Source organism: Pinus tabuliformis, chromosome 9, assembly GCF_031772625.1.
Source record: "Pinus tabuliformis cultivar Carrire ecotype Pingquan chromosome 9, CPIR1, whole genome shotgun sequence".
In the NCBI taxonomy this organism is placed as follows: domain Eukaryota; kingdom Viridiplantae; phylum Streptophyta; class Pinopsida; order Pinales; family Pinaceae; genus Pinus; species Pinus tabuliformis.
The window spans coordinates 1,958,196,703-1,958,217,126 of record NC_142307.1 but is presented as its reverse complement, the minus strand read 5'-3'; the positions used below and the strand labels follow the sequence as shown (position 1 = coordinate 1,958,217,126).

Below are 20,424 nucleotides of genomic sequence, written 5' to 3'. Positions count from 1 at the left end.
AATATTATCAATATTTTATACACTTTTTTCTTTTTTATTTATACTCATGTTTTACTTTTTAAAGTTACACAGTGTGTATAACACCTAAACTCAAAGCTCAAGTATAAAATCCTTTCGTGAGAAGAAAGTGTGGAACATGTTCATGAGCTTCAAATCTCAAATATAAAACCCAAAGTGTGGAACATGTTCATGACCTTAATTTTTTAAACTCTTTCACCGTGCTTTGACTGGTATTGAAGGTATATACAAATTTATTACAATCGACGCTGACAAAAACCTTGAAAGTTTAAAACGCTTCTCTAAACTTGGACCAAATTAATTTCCCAAAGAAACTTTCAGTTTTCCTGCCCAGAAGGGAATTTACATGACAACACTGGTGTGGTCCCATTGCAGTGGCCCAGCTCCACTTTCAACACCTGACATTGCCATCGTAAAAAGTCTTCTCACAAAAAACGTAATAGGACGAACATTTCGATATAAACAATACCCAAAAACCTTCTAATCAGTCATGCAAAGATTTTAACATGTTGCTACACTAATTTAATAATCTCAAAAATAATCTGCAACTATTGTTTTTACAACGTTAGCTCAGCGGGTCTTATCAAGATTGTTATTGGGAATTGAACCAAAATCTACACATGGCTCTGCCGCTGCTCTCATTGACACGAGGCTGAAGGATAACCAACTAATAACTCTTTAATTACTTTTGCAGTAGTCCTGCAATGGGTTTTAATGGAAGCTGTACGTCCAAATCAGTCCTACATGTTACATTACAGAAAATATTATTTCCGCTGATACTTCTCAGTGGGGTTATTTAATACACAGTCTGTTGCTTTCAGTGCATAACTGGCAAACGACAGTGTAGTTTCAATTTGTACATGCAACAGCCTATCAATTTTGTATATAAATAGCCCCTGTTGCCTTTGGGAATGTGAAAATGGGATGCCAGAGATTCATGGATTTCTGATTAGATGGGCATTTCCAGAATCAAGAACTACTTGTTTCTATTATCGGGTTTGATTTTCAGAGTATTGTAAGCTTAACAACATATTTGCAATGCCAATGCCAAAGGCTATTAGGAGTTCACTTTTGTATTCAACATGGCTTGTGTCGATGGTGCTCCTCATTTCATATTCCCAACAATTACAGTCATCTGAGATTCAAACTCTACTGAGAATTCAAAAGCTTCTGGAGTTTCCTATGGCATTGGATGGCGTGAGCAATACAACAGACTTTTGTGGGCTTCCTCCTTCTCCATCTCTTACAGTTGTCTGCCATGAAAACACTGTAACCGAGCTGCTTATTGTTGGCGAAAAATCTTCTCCTCCTGCTAATGCTGCATTTTCTGCTTCATACCAGACCTTATCACCAGCCTTTTCAATAGATTCTTTGTTCATCACACTCACCAAGCTCTATAGTCTCAGAACTCTGTCCTTACTCTCCCTGGGCATATGGGGTCCTCTTTCAAGCAAGCTGGACCGCTTATCATCTTTGGAGATGCTAAATATAAGCTCAAATTTCATATATGGAAGCATCCCATACGAGCTCTCTCGTCTGAGAAAACTTCAGAGATTCATACTGGATGATAACATGTTGAATGGAAACGTTCCAGACTGGTTCAGTGCTCTTCCAGACCTAGAATTCTTGAGCTTGAAGGACAACAGGCTAAGTGGGCATTTGCCTCCTTCACTCAGTAGCGTGCAGGCACTCAGAGTCCTAGTTCTATCAGGTAACGATCTCTCTGGTGATTTGCCTGATCTGAGCGTCATGCCAAATCTCCAAGTACTGATTTTAGAAGGCAACAAGCTTGGACCCAACTTCCCAATTCTTGGAAAGGGGTTGGTTCGGGTGTCCTTAAGCAAAAACAGGTTCAGCGGTTGCATTCCAAGTTATCTTAAAACATTGAATCAATTACAGGATCTCGATGTCTCATTCAATGCTCTAAGTGGGTTAACTCCACCCATTTTATTTTCCTTGCCTGCCATCAGGCATTTGAATTTGTCAAACAATTCCTTAGGGGGAACACTTCCTCCCAATCTATCTTGCGGGAACAATCTTGGGTTTGCGGATATTTCTGCAAATTATTTGACAGGAGAGTTACCTTCGTGTCTAATGCCCAAGTCCAGTCAGAGGACTGTTAAGTTCGCAGGAAATTGTTTAGTGACCAATGTGCAACCTCAGCAGGATTCTTACTATTGCCAGGCTGCGGAGGCCGCTGATGTGTCCAAGGAGGATCCTAGAACCGATAAAAATAAAAACATTTTAATTGGGATTGTGGGGGCAACTGTTGGAGGGGTGGCAGCTTTAGTACTTTGTGGGGTTTTGGTGTTGCTTAGAAAGTCACGATACAAGAAGGCAATTAAGAAGAATCAATCAAGAAAACTAGTGCCAGAATGGGCTTCGAACGGCATATCATCAGAATTGCTTGTCAATGCAAGTGAGTTGTTTTATTTAAAGTCTTTATATGCGTCTGTTTTTGTTTTTACTTTTTGGTGATTAAATTTTCGAAACTGGTTTTGATCTGGTATTTCTGTTTGCCACTGGTATGTACTTTGTGTGTCAAGTAATTCAGCTCACTTATACTTCGCAGTGTAAAATATATGCAAAACAAATTTGTTTTAATGTGGGAAAATTACTGGCCAGTATGGCGAGTATTGACTTGAGATACTCTCCATACTCTGGAATATTGGACACCACCATTATGTAAAAGCTGGGGACACTAAAAAATCCTGTCTCTCTAGGTCCTCACGAAATGCCAAAATCAAAATCAAAATCAAACATTGGCCTTAAAACGGGTTGATATCATAAATACCAGAAAGTTTGAAAAACATTGGCCTTAAAACGGGTTGATATCATAAATACCAGAAAGTTTGAAATTAAATGCTGCCCCAAGGAGTGAGCTAAAGTTGCATATCATCTTAAAAATGTAAAAAAAATAATTTTGCAATAACTACCTGCCATATAGTGCCCACGGTACCACCGTTGCAGCTCATTTATGATTTGTTTTCATTAAAAAAAACTTGCACCAATATTGCAGTAGAGACGTAGAATGAATGTATTTCATATTAGGTTTACTGCACGCTTCTTTTTCATGAAAGTTTAAATTTGTGTTGAGTCATCCATGGTTGTTGTAAAAAAATTGGATATCCATAAAATTAAGGGACTTGATGTTAGAAAACAAAACTCATTTCTTCAAATTTATGACTAAGAGTTCAATAAATTGAATCGAGTCAAAGAATGTGCACTGTCAATCACTGTTTCGAGCCTGTCAAAGGTTGTGGATCACTATCCTCTTTTCTTATGTGCTACCCAGCCAAAAACTATGTGATGGTAAACAAATCACTAAACTTTCTTCTTATTGGCTATTCAACAAAAAGCTCTCTGATGCTAAATGGATCATAATCCTCTCTTTTATGTGCTACTCGACTAAAAACTCTCTGATGGTAAACACCTAAAACACCTAAAACCATTTGCTGCTCCTAGTTTTTTACAATCCGTGACCATGTTTCTCTGTTTCTGTCTTTGATATGTCACATATTTTACAGAGCTCTTATCTGAAGTGTCTTAGGCTCATTCTCCGTCTGAGTGGAGGATGCAAGTTTTTGGTTGGCTCTGAGATACATTACACCTTCACTAACAACTCGCTAGTATTGCGATCTTGGCAAGAGCACTTTCAACGACTGGAGAATACATTGTAGATTCTTCGACTATTTATATTGGCCACAAGTAAGACATACAAAAGGATTCTTGATGATGTGCTTCCCACCTTTTTTCTTCTGGTCAATGGCTATATTTTCATTTTCAATAGAGCTATTGAATTAGGAATGTCAATCTGGTTGTATATTAATATTGTCCTCATTCTATAATTCTCTTAGAAGGTAGGTAATCTGATCGTGCTTTCTTTACTTTTGTTCTTTGCAAATCCAGTTCTTTTTGTTGTCTGATCTAAAGATAGTTACCATACATGCAAGGGTTCATCCTGGGTTTATGACACTTGACTGATTTTATATTTGTATAAAAGGGTATATATCTCCAGCAATCAAGGTGGGTTTGCTTGGTCTTCCACAGAACCATCCATTTGCTTGAGAGGAGATAGAAGAAGCAATAAACAACTTTGAGAGCTTTCTTTATTTTTGTTTAAGGCAAATCCAATTCATTTTTTTGTTTTATTTAAAGATATTTTCCATTCATGCAAGGGTTCAGCCTGGGTTTATGACATTTCATTGATTTTCTATATGTATAAAAGGGTGTATATCTCAATCAATGAAGCTGGGTTCACTTGGTCTTCCTCAGTACCACTCATTTGCTTTAGAGGAGATAGAAGAAGCAACAAACAACTTTGATGAGTCAACTCTTATGGGTGAAGGCTCCAATGGAAAGGTACTAGTTTGGCAAGCACAGTTGTAACTCATGGATATATGTAACTTGATAATTTTTTATTTGTAATATTGTATGCACGTTTTTCTTTTCAAATCGTTTTTATATCTTATACATCTTCTATCTTTTCAAAATCCATGTCACCAAATAAAGGGGAATTTATGTATCCTCTGCATAAGGTAAAAAGAACATGAAAGTTGCATGGGAATTTCCTTGCATTGGATGCTAATGGCACAAGTATGCAAAAGGATTCACAGTTCAACTAACATTTTAATGAAGATTTGAAATTTCACATCTGAGTATATTACCAAGGCATCAGTTTTGCATGAGCTAATTATCTTTCTCCCATACTTGCTGCAAATGCAATCAAGGAAAGTAGATCCCTATCTTTCATAAGGAACCCGAGCCATGCTTGTTTGGTTCCCTTGCATGGCCTGCAAATTCTTTTATACAATTTTTTGCAAAGCTGCAATATTTCCTTAATTAAATCAACAGAAATCTTTGCTGCCCTATAATGGCTGAGTAAAACCTAGACTGAAAACTTAAAGGCAACTGCAACGATGAATAAAAATTGCTGTTGATTTTCCCACACTTAATATGTAATTGTTGAATAGAAACAACTGATGCTTCTGCCGGCTTTGACTTTATTCACAGTAGACGTGTGTCAATTAAGTGCATTGCTTTATACTTTCTTCATATGTTTTGTGGGCACCAAAATTTGTTTATACTTATGCTGTTGCAATTGAGATGCCTAACTAAGGTGCTTTATATATCAATATGATTCCAGTTAGTTGTTTGTAGGACTAGGAGAAGTGAATGGTTCCTTGCTATTCTTTCTAGTCTACATGTTGATTGTGGTTCCTATTACCTCACCAACTTGCACTGAATGGTAAAAGCTTTAATCCACAAGCTTCTACTTGAAAGGGAACTACTAGAATGGTTCCCTCTATCACCTAAGCCAACTCTCCTTTATGGTTACCTCTATCCTCTTCACTTTAGGCCGACTCTCCTCCAACCCAAGGGGGTGTCCTTAAGTAGGATTGCCAAGTTAGACAATAAGGTATAAGGTGACAAGAAAATAGCTTGAGCAAAATAATATATTTTGCATTTTAAATAAGGTTCAAATCATTAGTTTTTGTAGTTCGGATAGGTGTTCTAGTCTCAAATGGTGTTTATGAGGCTAGGAACACAGGTGGGTTATTTATTTCAATACCTAGAAAAGGTTTCCACGTGAAATGTCTTAATTAGACTTAATTAACCAATTTTAATTATTTTCCTAAGTCTAACTTAGGGAAATGGGTTAATTAATTGGGATTAATTGAGAGAAATCAATTTTTCTCTATTGACTTCTAGGAAAGTGATTTGATGAAGTCAATATGATCTTAGCCATCGATTGTGATTAGATTATCATGGTTGTTGATTCGTCAATGAGAGATTATAAGAGGAGATCAATGGGGCTTTTGGAGATCATTCGAACAGTTCATGATAATAGATTTGCAGTGTTAGGAAGGGCTCATTGATAGCGTGGGAGACACCAATAGCGGGGCTCCAACATGAGAGATTGAAGAGGGATTTGTCAGAGAAATTTCGAGAGCTAGGAGGGGGCTGAATTATTCTGCAAGAGGAAGGCCGAGTTAGGCAGTGCGAGTAGCCAGTTTATCTAGTGCGAGTTTTCGGAGGCTCGTTTTTGTTGCCAGTTTCCAGAATGATATTGTAGAGGCAGTGTGAGTTGGTTAGTCAAGTTGCTGGAGGCAGTATTACTCACGAGATTGATTTCTTAGAGGTAGTGCGAGTTTCTGAGAAGGCCAGTTCAAATTTCCAATTTTCCAATGTAAGTTGTTGGAGGAAGTGTGAATTGTCTAGGAGAGGCACGAGTTGATTTGCAAAGGGAAATAAGGGAGATTCTTGATTTCCCAGTTCAATTTGTTCAACATTGAAGATCAATTAAATTGCTAGAGCTTTGCCAGTAAAAGGCAAGCAGTTTATGTAATTCTCAATTTGCTAAATAAATAATAAAACCCTCATTTGTAGAATTGGTTTTCCCTACACTGGGGTTTTTTTGGGTACTATTTTGTCCAAAAGTATTGGTGTCCATTGCAATTAATTTTTGGTGAAATTATAGTTGTGTTTTTATTCAGTATTTGCCGTAAGTTACATAAGACAAATAGTCTCAAAAGATAGAAGAATAATCACCGGTAACTGCAATAGAATTTTCACACAAATGAGTGATGGAAGGAAGTAGAGATCACTGCCAATCCAATAATGGCAATGGAGTCAAAGGGGCTATTTAAGAGGCCTTATTTTCTTACATATTAGGAGATGGAAATAAAGGTAGAAGACTTAATAATTTCCACTCTAATCTTGTTGGAATTTGATGCATAAATTTTACAAGGGGTCCCAAAGGATCCTCCAATTAGGCAACGCAAATTTACCCTAGAGATTGAAGTTAATGAGCTTGCTAGAATTCATTAATATTTATAAAGAAAACTCTTACACATTAAACACTAAAATAACAAAAGAGAGGAGCTGTTACCACACTAAACTCCTTCCAAGTAGTAGATTTTTACCCTCTAATGGATCAGGCTACTAGCCTTGCGTATGTTGGAGAATGTATGACACTTCAAGCTTTAAGCATCAAAATATTCATGCACTCTGTTAGCGCTTGGAATTCACCTAGGCTGAGATAGACAAACTCTCAAGGCTACATCAAACCATTTCACCTCGTAGCTAGCCCTACGAGGTATGAGAAGGCTCTCTCGGGTCAGATTCGATAGATCTTTCAATATGATTAGGCTGACCAATTAATAATAAAGATTTTAGGCTAGTAAATTGATAAGGGGTTTGGATTTAATGATTTTTGGGGTTTTTGGTGGCAATTGGTGGAAGTGCAATTCAAGGTGCGGGGATTGAGCACAGTTTTCACAGGGGGATCTAAGGGGCAAGGTAGGAATGAGTGCTGATGCCTTAATCTGAGATGGATGATCAGAGATGATAGAGGAGAAGCTAAAGAGGGCAAACACACAATTCGAATCCTCTCTAGACAGTAGAAAACATTAAAATTGAACAAACTAAAAAGATGAGCATGTCAAAACATGAGTTCAAACTTTACCACTTCATCTGTCCAATTTAGAAGCATAAGAGAGATGTGAAACACATAAACAAACTTACAAGAACATGTAGAGAACACACCATCAACAATCAGATCCACAAGAATCCTCAAAGATGTCTGTAAAACCCTGGCTTTCCTTGCCTTCAATTGCAGAAATAGATGCACAATATACAATAAAGCTTCCTTACACAAGAGTCCAACCTCCAACCTTGAAAAATGAGTAAGAGAAGGCATAATATAGACCATCTAACTCCTTTCCCCACCTCTAGGGGTCGAGCTCAGCTTCCTAGGAGCAGTTTGAACTAATTCTAAACTAAGAACTAGAAAATAGGCAGCCAAACAACTTGCCTCTATTACTTAGCTAACTTATCCATGCATTAATTTTTCACTTTTTACATCAAAGAAGCTTCTAGAAGGGTAAAGAGAGATAAAATCTACCAAAGTGCCATGAAAATATTACATTTATCCTTCATCTACAAGTAAAAATAGTCAACCATAGTCAAAACAGCGTTTTTTGACCAAAAAGGTCAATTCTGGCAAAGCTGGAACTTTTGGTCGCGCCCCCTGAAGTTTTGGTCGCGCACCTTCACAGCTGTTTTTGAGTGGGTTCCACTGGTCCAAATCAGGTGCAAGATGGCTCATTGGAAAGCTTGGCCTGTCTACTTTCCATCCCAAGTGGAATTTCTGAATTTGGTGTTGATTTGACCCCTAAAAAACCATTTCTCCCAAGGTCACTTTCTGCAACTCAAAAAGTGGGCAGAAAGTCATTTTTTTGATGTATTTTGAGCTTTTGGAGGCTCAAAACTCAAAACCAGGCTTCTCCCAAGTATTGGTAATTTTTCTTTTTGAATTCCCTTTCCAAAAATGCCAAGTTTTCAAAATTCCGAGCAGCCCTTCAAACTGGTCTCACCCGGGGTGAGACCAGTTCTTGGGAAAAACCTGTAAATTGCACAAAAAATTCACAAATGACAAAATTTTCTCCAAATTTCTTGAAATTTGGGCTGGGAGTCCCCAATAAAGTACCATGCTCATTCAAAGAGGCTTTGACCAAAATTTGGAGTGGATCGGGCGTTTTCCTTCGTTTTTGTGCTTTGGCCAACCGTCCTTGGAGCACCTTCGTTCTCGCCGGTATTTTTGACATTTCTCTCAAACCATGACACCTGTGTAAAAAGTGAAGGAGGTTTTTCTTCTTTGGCATGTTATGGACAAAAACCTCTCTCAGTTTTCCAAAATTCATCTTTGATTGCTCTGGAACATCATTTGAGTGCGAATTGTCCCGATGTGTGAAGCAAGGAATTTTGTCGAAATGGAGCGAGATGAAGGGGATAGGGGGCTTCTAAATTCTTGGGGAAATTTGTGGGAGTGGGGAGGGATGTTAGGAAGCAGGAGAAAGTGGAATCTCAGTGACTGAGTGAGGGGAAGGGGTCGAAAAGAGCAAAACACAGGCCCAACCTAGAAAATTGCCAGGTTGTAGCTAGAAACTAGGGTTTGTACAAAAATGAGGAATTTGGCGGATCTAAGGGATGGGAAGTGTTTGTTAAGGTACTTTAAGGATAGGGGAAGGTGTATGAACATCAGGAAACAAGTTTTGCCGGTGATTTGACCATCCAAGAAAAATTGCCTTCAAAACCCTAGGAGAGGGAAATGACCTTGCCTGGGTGGCAACTGAAGCATGGACAAGGTGTGAAATGACTCATTAGACACTGATATGATAATGACAACCATATGAATGATGATAGACTCAGCTGAATAGTGACATGGACTGACATTTAGGCAAACCCTAGACCTAATGCCTAGTGACCAAATTTTGCTTGAAGACTCACTGAAATGACAAAATTTGACCTTGACACTTCAAAATCACTATGTAAGAGCACATTTGATCACTGGAGGAAGGCTGTAAAGACTGACACTAACACACTCAACAAAGATAGGCCCTTGTACAACACATTTGTTTCAAGAAAGATCTATCCATTAAGCTCCAAGGAGAGGAAGTTTCACAAATCCAACTATGAGTACAAATGAGGAAGGACTCCTCTTTATATTAAGTCTAACTCAACTTCCTTTACAATAAAGTAATAATATCAACGGTGAAAACCCTAGATCTAGCTTACGAGGAGTAAAGAAACACTTCCTCCAACTAACGAACCAACAATACATAAAATAATGAAGTGGTCAAGCAACATGTACAAGTCACGAAACAAAATAGGCCCAAGAGAGAGGGACGTCTCCATGAAAGAGGTAATAAGATGTGTCGAAGGTGCAATGTCTAACCCTTAAAGGCCTCCTAAGTGAATTGATCCACAACCAAGTCCTAAAAGTAGGCAAGAAAACCCTAGATCTCCTCCAAGGTGGATGTGTAATTCTCCAACATGAAATATCCTCTTTAAAGTATGCAAGGATTGAGTAGAAGACCTCCTAAATAGCACGTGCAACCCTTGTAGTGAGACATCCTCCATCAAATGCGAGTAAATGTGCAAATAACATTCTTACAATGTGCATACCCTTGATAATAGCACGAGTAAGTGTGTAATAAGGCTCCAAAAAGGTGGATGTCCTAAAACGAGGGTTTCAAACGGTGAAATCTCCTCCCAAGTTGAAACATCTCACTAACAAGCATGAGAAGATGTGTAATATAACCTCTAAAGTGGACATCATCCTCCTCATAAAGCATGCACCAAGTCAACTCTCTCAAAGATAGTATGTGTGGGGCCGAAGGAGGGTCTCATCCACTATGTCAAATCATCACCAAGGTCAACGCTCTTTCAAAGTACCCCAATGTCCTCCATCAAGTTTCTTGTGTCATTATGGAAGGTGGATGGACATCCTCTACAAAGTGTTGGAGAAGCAACACATCATCCCTCAAGGGATCCTAATAGCACTTGGAAGAATCATCTAGCACACACTGAAAGAATCAAGTGAGATCAACATTATGGGTACAAGAACCATAAGAGCATCAAGGTGTTGGAATTTCTAAGTCTAACTATTAGGAACCCTTCTTGTACTTTTCTGATATATTTCTACCTACTTGTTCTGATTAATTAACAAGTTATTTACCATGTAAATACTGAAAATAAATACAAGTACATGCTCAACACATTATAGATCATCAACTGAAGGAAACAAAACAAGCACACAAGTGACACCGTTGTTTTTGGACCAATGTCCCCGGAAAAACGCAATGTGGGAAAACCGGTGCAGCTATCTGAGGGTTTTAATTATTAAGCAGTTTCAGAATACAATCTAGGTGCCAAAATTGGCTCACCCAACAGAGAATAATCTCGACAGTAGTACCTCTCAGTCGGAGACAGATGTTCCGGCTGAAACCCTAGATAAACACTCCGATAGTTCCCAGCTCCAATCTGCCCCATGAAAACCCTAGTGTCAGCATCTAGGCCCTGCGTCAGCCCTTTCTAGCTCAGCGTCTGCCTAGCGTCACCCTAGCTCGCCCTGCGTCAGCCTCTGGAGGTACTATGTCAGCTCTTGGAGCCTCTGCATCACCCACGCTGGCTCTCTGAGGCACTACACAGCTCCTGACTGCCTTTGCGTGAGCCCTGGATGGCTCTGCGTGAACCTCTGGCTGGCTCTGCGTCGCTCTCTCCCGGCTTCTGCGCTGATCCTCCTAGTACTATCTCTGCCACTCTGCTTTTGTATTCATTGCCCCTCAGCTGCAACTCTGATCACTCTTTCGACTTCCTCAACAAACCCTGCCCTAGAAAATCAAAATCTTGGTCAACTTCGTGTGTTTTCCAAGTGACCCTCAAGCCTCCTCTTATACTTTTCTCGTTGACAATTCAACGACCGAGATTAAGTCCCTAATCAACGGCTAAGATTAACTCTGGCTTGATCCATGACTTTGGGACCCTTCTAACACAGTTTTATATTAATTCATATTAATATTTTATTTTCCCTAAGTTTAGATTTAGGGACTCAATTAAAAATATTAATTATTTTAATATCTTCCAATCTATTTAGAATTTGCCCAAACCATTTCTGGGTATTGGAGATCTCATGTGCTTTAGCCTCTCCACCAATTTTCGTGGCTAGAGCACATCCGACGCTACCCCAAATCAACACAAGGTGGACCATATTTAATGTCAAAACCACCAGAGTACTTCAAATTAATATCATCTTCAAATGTCTCACTAGCTTATGATTATATACAAGTTACTACACTTAGCTACAAGAGGGTTATTACATCCTATTAGGTGCTTCCAACCATAAAGGTTGGAACAATTCCTAGGTCGATCCTTTCAAGTGATAGGTGTTATGCCTAGGTTGTGTAAAACCATTGTCCACGAACACCTTTGTAGAGGGAGTGCTTAGTTGATTGAGTTACCCTCCCTCACCTTTGTTTTACCAAGCCTCTTATTCGCCTTTTTCTTTACTTGATTTGGCTTGTTTAACAAGCTTTATTGATTATCATACAATAAAGATAATATAATCCCCCTTTAATGATGGGCAATTAATCACTTCATTAGAGACAGAATGTTCTTTGAGAGTTCATTTTACTTCAATAGGCATGTATGCATGGATACTATGGCTGTTCTGTTTAGTAGGTTGTGAAAGATCCTGTATAATCCGCTATGGCCGACACACATAGAGGCCCATTGTCACCTCGACCTAAGTCCCCACTCTTTAAGCCCAACTCCTACTAGGAGGCTTTCCCTGAATGAACCCAACCAACAACTACAAGCATAGTGCCTTATAATGGTGGCAAATGGTTTAAGTGAAGGGGTTTTCACCGTTGTCCTGCTCTTTTACTATAAAAATCTGCTTAAAATACTTCAAAACAACAAGAAGTACATCAAATAATAACAAAATATAGCAATAAAATATCAAAATTGATGTACATGAAACATACTAAAGAGATATATGCTTATTCCTATGATTTGCCACTTGGTTAGAAGGGTTACCATATAAAATTGTTTGTTGTCATGTTTTGACAGATTTGAAGTTCTGCAAGTAACACTAAACAACAGAAGACTCTCAAACTTGATTAAATATAGCATGTAAATAGTCAAATTTGGTGTACAGAAAATATCCTAACCAAATATACAAATATTTTTATGAACAAATGTTTTGTTACAGGAGTGGCTGTGTAAAACAACCTGCCGCCTTGTTTTTTACAGGACTGTAATTTCTGCAGAAAATGCAGAAATCAACAAGTTAATCCTTTGATAACTCAACCAAAAGTGCCTAGACACTTCTAGATTTTGGATCTAGGGGTGGAGAAGTTAGAAAGTAGAAGAATGACCTATTTAGACCACTTCTAAGCCTTCAGACTTGTAAGAAAATTAATTTTCAACAAATTGGAAATTTAGATTATGAGGTCTTGGGGTCAAAACCCCCTAGGTGTTCAATCCAAAAAATTATTTCAGCTGCTAATTTAACTTTGAAATGCTGAAATAATTAAAAGGTTTCCTGCTTGGCCCAAGAGCTTCTTGAGTGGGGAACCTCGTGGAACGAGCCTTTTTACACCTCGCTACACTCACCCCCATAGGCAAAGAATGAGGCAAAGCCAATGGTCAATTCCTATCCTCATGGTATGCATTGCGTCTTCTAGGTAAAACACACATCCGCAGTATGATACACATGATCCAAGGGTCTAACCAACCGGGAGCTGGCTTCCTGTCCGACTGACTTAACTTGAAACTAGGAAGCTGGTACTCACTGCTTCTGGTTTCATTGCTTCAAAAACGAGTGCTTCCTTCACACGGTCAACAGGGTAAACTAGGAGCACAGTTAGTCTAGTCCAGTTTAGTATTAGTCACTACTGTAGTAGGCTAGTCGGCTAGTAGCCTTATCCAATGATCACGGATCGATTAGATCAGCTGGTAGGTCTACTTGGATACCTGGATGTTATAAAATATACTTGTAGAAATTCAAATTAAAAGAACATATTCAAGTCTCAACTAAGCTACATATTTCAAAATTCACATTATAAATGCAAATTTAGGCTTGTACAAGACAAATAATATATACTTGTAGATTAGGGTCTATTGAGTGTTTGTTGGGTGAAAATCTGCAAATAAAAGTCTGCTATATCTATATTTTTCTGCAGATTGTGAAATATTGAAATACTATTGCAGCAGTTGGAATTAATTCTTCTAAATGTTAATTTAATTAAGCAGTTTATTGCTACGGCAACAATGAATTAATCACTCTGCAATTTTCACAAATTGAAATACTGTGGAAGATAAACTGGAATTTGAGAAAACACTGACACACACACATAAAAATATGACAGTGATTTTTGGACAAATGTCCCCAGAAAAACCAGTGTTGTGAACATCTCAATAACATCCCGATTTTATCTCGAAATCATGATTTTTTGGCCTAGCTGATGTTTGCCAATGTTTACTGATATTTTTATGGTATCTTAATTTTGTTCATGTTTGCCGATTTTTACTAATGTTTTCCCAATTTTTACGGTTTTTTGGTTTTCTGGACCCTTGCCAATTTTATCCTAATGCCGATGTTTGCAACATTGAGAAAACCCCAACTTGGGAAAACCGGTGCAACAACTGAGGGTTTTAATTACTAAGCAACAGTGCGAAATTTTGAGTACAATAAATATTGCCAAACTGGCGAATCTATCCAAGAGGAATACTGGCAAAAATTATTTGAGGGAAATTACCCTCTCCCCTAGTGATCACGACACTATTTGACCTCCTAAAGGCTAGCTGTCCAAGTGATTTGCGCAGGCCCTGCATCACCCTAGTGCTGGCTGTCAAACGCACTGCCTGAATCGACTGCCAATCTAGTCGTCCTGCCCAACATTGCACGAAGCGGGGATGAAGTGGGGAGTGGAAGCGTCATTTCTCAAAAATCTAGGAAGCGGAGCATCTCTGAAGCGTCTACTATATATATAATTTTTTTGTTTGTTTGTTTATATATATATATTTATACTAAAAAAACATCCAAAATACCAAATTAGTTGTAGAAGATATGGAAGCATGCGTATCTGTACATAAATCAAGATAGATATGGCATCCATTGTACATTAATGATTAATTATTCGAGCATCAACCATTTAGATGCGTCAACCGTCTAGAATCTAGATTCTTCTCCTCTTGTCTAGCCTTTGCCTTTACCTTGATTGTTTAGGGATATTAGTCAACATTGCCCAATTTTGATCAAACTACCTAATCCAAGCCTTAAAATATGGTAGAAAAAGCTTAACATCCTTGATCGATGATTTTGACTTGATTGAAAGGTAATTTTTTGCTAAGGGCATGACAAAGGAGTTCAACAATTAACACCATCAACAATAGGGTACATATAGGGCTTGGTGCTCTTGATTAAATACTAATCACATACCCTCATACATGATATAATCTAATGGAATGCAACAATCCCATTGGTCCTAAATTCCTGAAAATGTTAAGTCTGCTAAATTTTGAATAGGATATGAAATTCTATTTTCTCCATATGAAGTCCGATGAGGCTGGAACCACTTTCAAACATCCTAAGTCATTTCATGGTAATGTTAAAAATTTAAGTAAAAGGATAAAAATGAAAAATAAAGGAGAATCTCACTTTTACTTCAAGAATTTAACGTTACCTTGAGGGAGTATCTAGGAAGCATCTAAGGAGCATCAAGGGAGCACCTTGGGAGTGCCCGAGAAGCCCCAACCCAACTTAAGTCAAAGAAAAAGTAAAAAAAATATTTAGAACCCTATGAAACCCTGTGGAACCGCCCGTCTCCCTTTGGATCGCTTGGGATCCGTGCTTGATCCGCCGCGGATCTGGGGAGGATCAGTTGTCGGATCCGTGGTTCTGAAATCCGAAACTGCGGATTGGGCTGGCAAGGTTCCGAATTTCCAAAAACCGTCTTCGTTGGCCCGATCCGTAGTTCCGAAAATTCTGAACTGCGGATCTAACGGCAGATCCCCCACGGATCCATACGGGATGCTGTCCCTGTTTTGGATCCTTGGGGACGGGGGGCGTTTCGTGCAACACTGGTCCTGCCTGCTGCTGACTGAGAAACTGTCTCTCTGGCCTTCTGGAACACTTTCTCGACCTTTGGAATTGAAAACGAGCTTCTCTTCAGTTGAATTGAAGTGCTCTTTTGAGGCTTTGCATCGCCCCTGCGCATCCCTCCTGGGGAAAATCTTTGCCTCCTCTTTCCGACTCTCCAGAACTGGAAAACTTCCTTCGGACTCACTGTCTCTGCCCCTTTGCTTCCTTCTCTGGCTCGAACTCTTCTGGCAACTGCTGCTGCTCTCTAGAGGATCGAATTGCCTAAGGAAATCGATCTCAAGTGTGTGTTCTCCATCTACCCATCGACTTCTTATAATCTTTTATTCAGACTCCAACAACTAAGATTAAAACTTAATCAAGGGCCAAGGTTATTTCCCAGTCGATCCATGTGAGTTTCTAGATGATTCACACCTTTCTCAATTAATACTGATTAATTAACCAGATTTTCGAAGTATAGACTTAGGAAATATTAAAAAATAGGCTAATAATCTAATTGAGACACTTCTAGGTGGAATTTCCAAAAACAATTTCTGCGTTATGGAGAACTCTTGTGTTTTAGCCTCTCCACGAAGTTTTGAGACTAGAACACCTCCGATGCTACAGAAACTAACACTCCCTCTTAGCGAGGAAGGTGTTCTAGTGTTGCACAACTGCTACAATGCCATGTCTTTGCATCATCTCATATACGTTGCTGATGTATGGCCACTGTGACTAACTACCACTGCCCACCAACCACTGTGCAACTCTAATGTTGCATCTGTGCTGTTTCTGACACTGTTATACTGCTGCCAACTCTGCATCTGCACTGCAATTCCCTCTCTTTTGTTGCTGCGCTATTAACTACGACAACTGAGAAGCATCGTAAATACAAATCAACTATGTCTTTGTTGCATCTGTTTCTTGAGCATCTAACTGTTACTAGCCTCAAGACTGTCCACTTAAGAATTTGTGCTGCTACTGACTCTGCACTGAGCCTCTTGCTCTGCTGTCAAGATTGCTCTGCGCTCCTTAACATCTAACTGCAACTAGTTTGCGACTGTCACTCGGGAAATCTGACTTGGGAACCTGTAGTAAGGTATGATCGATGAGGACACCTCAATGGACCATGCCCAACCTCTACAACTCTGGGACTATAACTCCATATTGCCCTACCTCACTCTGTTGCAAACATGGCGAAATCTGATCTACTTGTGTTGTTGCTGCTACTGCTTGAAGCTTCCGCATTGCTGTTGCAACTACTGCAAAAATGAGTTTGATCTCCCTTGATCTTGAAGTACTGGCTTCCATAGGGCTGCTCCCTCTGAAGCTAGACTCCCTCTGAGTATTGATCTCCCTAAGGGAAATCTCTTAGCTCCCTTCTGGCAACTCGCATTGTCCTCCTGTATTGGAAACTGGACTGCGTAGCTCTGCGCTAGGAATTTGCTGGTTGGAACTGCAACTGCAATTGACACTGCCTGTGTCACTGCATCTAGCTTTGCAACAGTCTCACGCGTATTGACTGCAACTAGATGTGTAGTTGTCATTTGAATGACTGGCTGCGTCTGCTGACACTGAACCTGCTACTATGATACAGTGGGCCCTTGTAGCAAAGGGATGGTCCTGCTACAACAACTGGAATTTATCTCACTGATCTCCTTGCTGCAACTGCACCAAACCCTGCCCATCTTGACACACTGAAGTATCAAGCTCCACCTCCACTTGGATCCGGTGCTCCACTATCTCGTTTCGAGCCAAGTCCTTGTTGGGACCCTTCCTTTCTTTGCAACTCACACTAGACAACTCGCACTTCCTCCGACACTTTTTTTCTGCAACTGCAAGTTGAACTGTTGCCTAGATCTGCATTATGGCTAACTCGCACAACCTCCTCCGGCAATTCGTATGGTCATCCCTTGAAAGCTGCAAATCTGTGAAACTCAAACGGGAGAAAATAAACCCGAAAGCTCCCTCTCTTCCTTGTGGCCTTGCTGCTGCTACTTGCATTCCTTGAGGAACGCACAAATCTGCTCATGACGATTGCCTATTGCAATTGGAAATATAGGATTTCTGAACTAGAAACCCTTTGAGAGAAACTCCCTCTGTGTGCACTTTCTTTTCCACCCAACGCTGATTCTGCTACTGCAAATTGCTGCAAACCTTTTGTGCCCAAACAAGGAATTTGCTCAACAAAAATATGAGCTACAATTGCCCTTCTGCCTGTTGGAATCACTCGAACTGGCAAGCTGATTATTTTTGCCAACCTGCACTGAAAAATTGAACTTGCTCAAGCAACTCGCACTGCTTGGCTTAGGCTCTGTGCAACCACCATAAATTTGTCTTGCCGCTCCCTCTGAATAATGAATTTTTGCTTCTGCTTCTGAGCTTCCTCGTCTTATCAAAATCGCTCTGATACCATGTGAAAATTTCACTACTGAAATTCTATTGCAGCAACTGGAATTAATTTTTCTAATTGTTAATTTAATTAAGCAGTTTATTGCTATGACAAGAACGAATTAATCACAGTGCAATCTTCACAAATTAAAATACTGCAGAAGATAAATTGGAATTTGAGAAAACATTGACACATACACATAAAAATATGATAGTTATTTTTGGACAAATGTCCCCGCAAAATCCCAACTTGGGAAAATCGATTTAGCAGCTAAGGGTTTTAATTATTAAGCAACTTAGAGAAATTGTAAGTACAATAAATATCGCGAAACTGGCGAATCTATCCAGAGGAATACTGGAAAAATTATTTGAGGGAAATTACCCTCTCTCTGAGCAATCTCGGCACTATCTGACCCTTGAAAGACTAGCCGTCCAAGTGATCTGCACAGGCCCTTCGTCACCCTAGCGTTGCCTGTCAAATGCATTGCCTGAATTGACTGCCAATCTAGCCGTTCGACCTGCTGTTGACTAAGAAATTGCCTCTCTGGCCTTCTGGAACACTTTCCCGGCCTTTGGAACTAAAAAATGAGCCCCTCTTCAGTAGAATCGAACTACTCTTCTTCTGAGGCTCCGTGTTGCCCCTGTGCAACCTCTTGGAGAAAATCTCGGCCTCTTCTTTCTGACTCTCTGGCACTGGGAAACTTCCTCTAGACCCACTGTCTTTTCCCCTTTTCTTCCTTCTCTGGCTTAAACTCTTTTGGAAACTGTTGCTGCAGTTTGGAGGATCGAACTGCCCAAGGAAATTGATCTCGAGTATGTGTTCTCCATCTACCCATCGACTTCTTCTTATAATCTTCTGTTGGGATTCCAACGCCCAAAATTAAAACTTAATCAAGGTCTAAGATTATTTCCTAGTCGATCTGTGCGAGTTTCTAGTTGATTCACACCTTTCTCAATTAATATTGATTAATTAACTAGATTTCCTTAGTTTAGACCGAGGAAATTTTAAAAAATAGGCTAATAATCTAATTGAGATACTTCTAGGTGGAATTTCCAGAAATGATTTCTCGGTTATGGAAAACTTCTACGTTTTAACCTCTCCACAAAGTTTCGAGACTAGAACACCTTCGTTGATACAAAAACTAACACTCCCTCTTAGCAAGGAAGGTGTTCTAGTGCTGCACAACTGCTACAACACCTTGTCTATGCATCATCTCCCATACGCTGTTGATGTCTGACCACTGTGACTAAATGCCATTGGCCATCAACCACTGCGCAACTCTGATGTTGCATCTGTGTTGTTGCTGACACTGCTATATTGCCTCCAACGCTGCATTTGCATTGCAATTCCCTCTCATCTGTTGCTACTACTACTGCAACTGAGAAGCATCCTAAATACTGAATCAATTGTCTCTGTTGCATTTGTCTCCCAAGCATCTGACTGCTACTAGCCTCTACACTGTCCACTAAAGAATCTGCGTTGTTGTTGACTTTGCATTGAGCTAGCTGCTCTGTTGTCAACTCTATTTGCGCTCCTCAGCATCGGATTGCAACTGTCACTCGGGAAATCTAACTGCATCACTAACATTGATCCATCTTGTTATTGAATACTGTGGGCCCTTCTAGCAAGGTAATGATCCATGAGGAGGACACCTCAATGGACCTTGCCCAACCTCTGCAACTCTAGGACTATAACTCCATATTGCCCCACCTCACCCCCTGGAGGTATAGCTGCAAACATGGCGAAATCTAATCAACTCATGCTGCCACTGCTTCTGCTTTCGCTCTGCTGCTACAACTACTGCAATAATGAGTCTAATCTCCCTAGATCCTAAAGCGCTGCCTTCCATAGGGCTGCTCCCTCTGAAGCTAGACACCCTTTGAGTCTTGATCTCCTTACGGGGAATCTCTCTGCTCCCTTCTGGCAACTCGCACTGTCCTCCAGTATTAGAAATTGGACTGCGTAGCTCTGTGCTAGGAATCTACTTGCTGGAACTACAACTGCAATTCACACTGCCTGTGTCACTACATCTAACTTTGCAATAGTCTCACGTGTACTAACTGCAAGTAGATCTGCACTTATCATTTGAATGACTGGTTGCGTCCACTGACACTGAACCTGCCACTATGATACAATGGGCCCCTGTAGTAAAGGGATTGTCCTGCTGCAACAACTAGAATTGATCTAATTGATCTCCTTGCTGCATCTGCACTAAAGCTTGACCATCTTGACACATTGAAGTATCAAGCTCCACCTCCACCCGGATCTAGTGCTCCACTATCTCCTTTTGAGACTAGTCCCTGGTTGAGACCCTTCCTTTCTTTGCAACTTGCACTAGACAACGTTCACTTCCTTCGACACTTGTTTCCAGCAACTAGAAGTTGAACTGTTACCCAGATCTGCATTTGGGCTAACTCGCACAATCTCCTTTGGCAATCTCGTACAATCATCCCTGTAAAGCTGCAAAATCTGTGAAACTCAAACTAGAGAAAATAAACATGTAAACTCCCTCTCTTCCTTGCGGCCTTGCTTCTCCTCGCATTCCTTGAGGAATGAACAAATCTGTTCATGACGACTGCCTACTGCA

The 20,424-nt window shown here is 39.9% G+C and overlaps 1 protein-coding gene across 1 annotated transcript in view; it reads left to right on the top strand.

Annotated features, from left to right (window-relative positions):
- Nucleotides 1-762: 762 nt before the first annotated feature.
- Nucleotides 763-20,424, top strand: part of LOC149156823 (putative inactive leucine-rich repeat receptor-like protein kinase At3g03770) — a 318,945-nt gene continuing 299,283 nt past the window's right edge. The window contains exons 1-2 of the mRNA XM_089438637.1: nucleotides 763-2,437; nucleotides 4,247-4,380. Coding sequence (XP_089294763.1) covers nucleotides 1,057-2,437; nucleotides 4,247-4,380 — 1,515 coding nt within the window. The 5' untranslated portion in view covers nucleotides 763-1,056. The remainder of the gene's footprint in view (nucleotides 2,438-4,246; nucleotides 4,381-20,424) is intronic.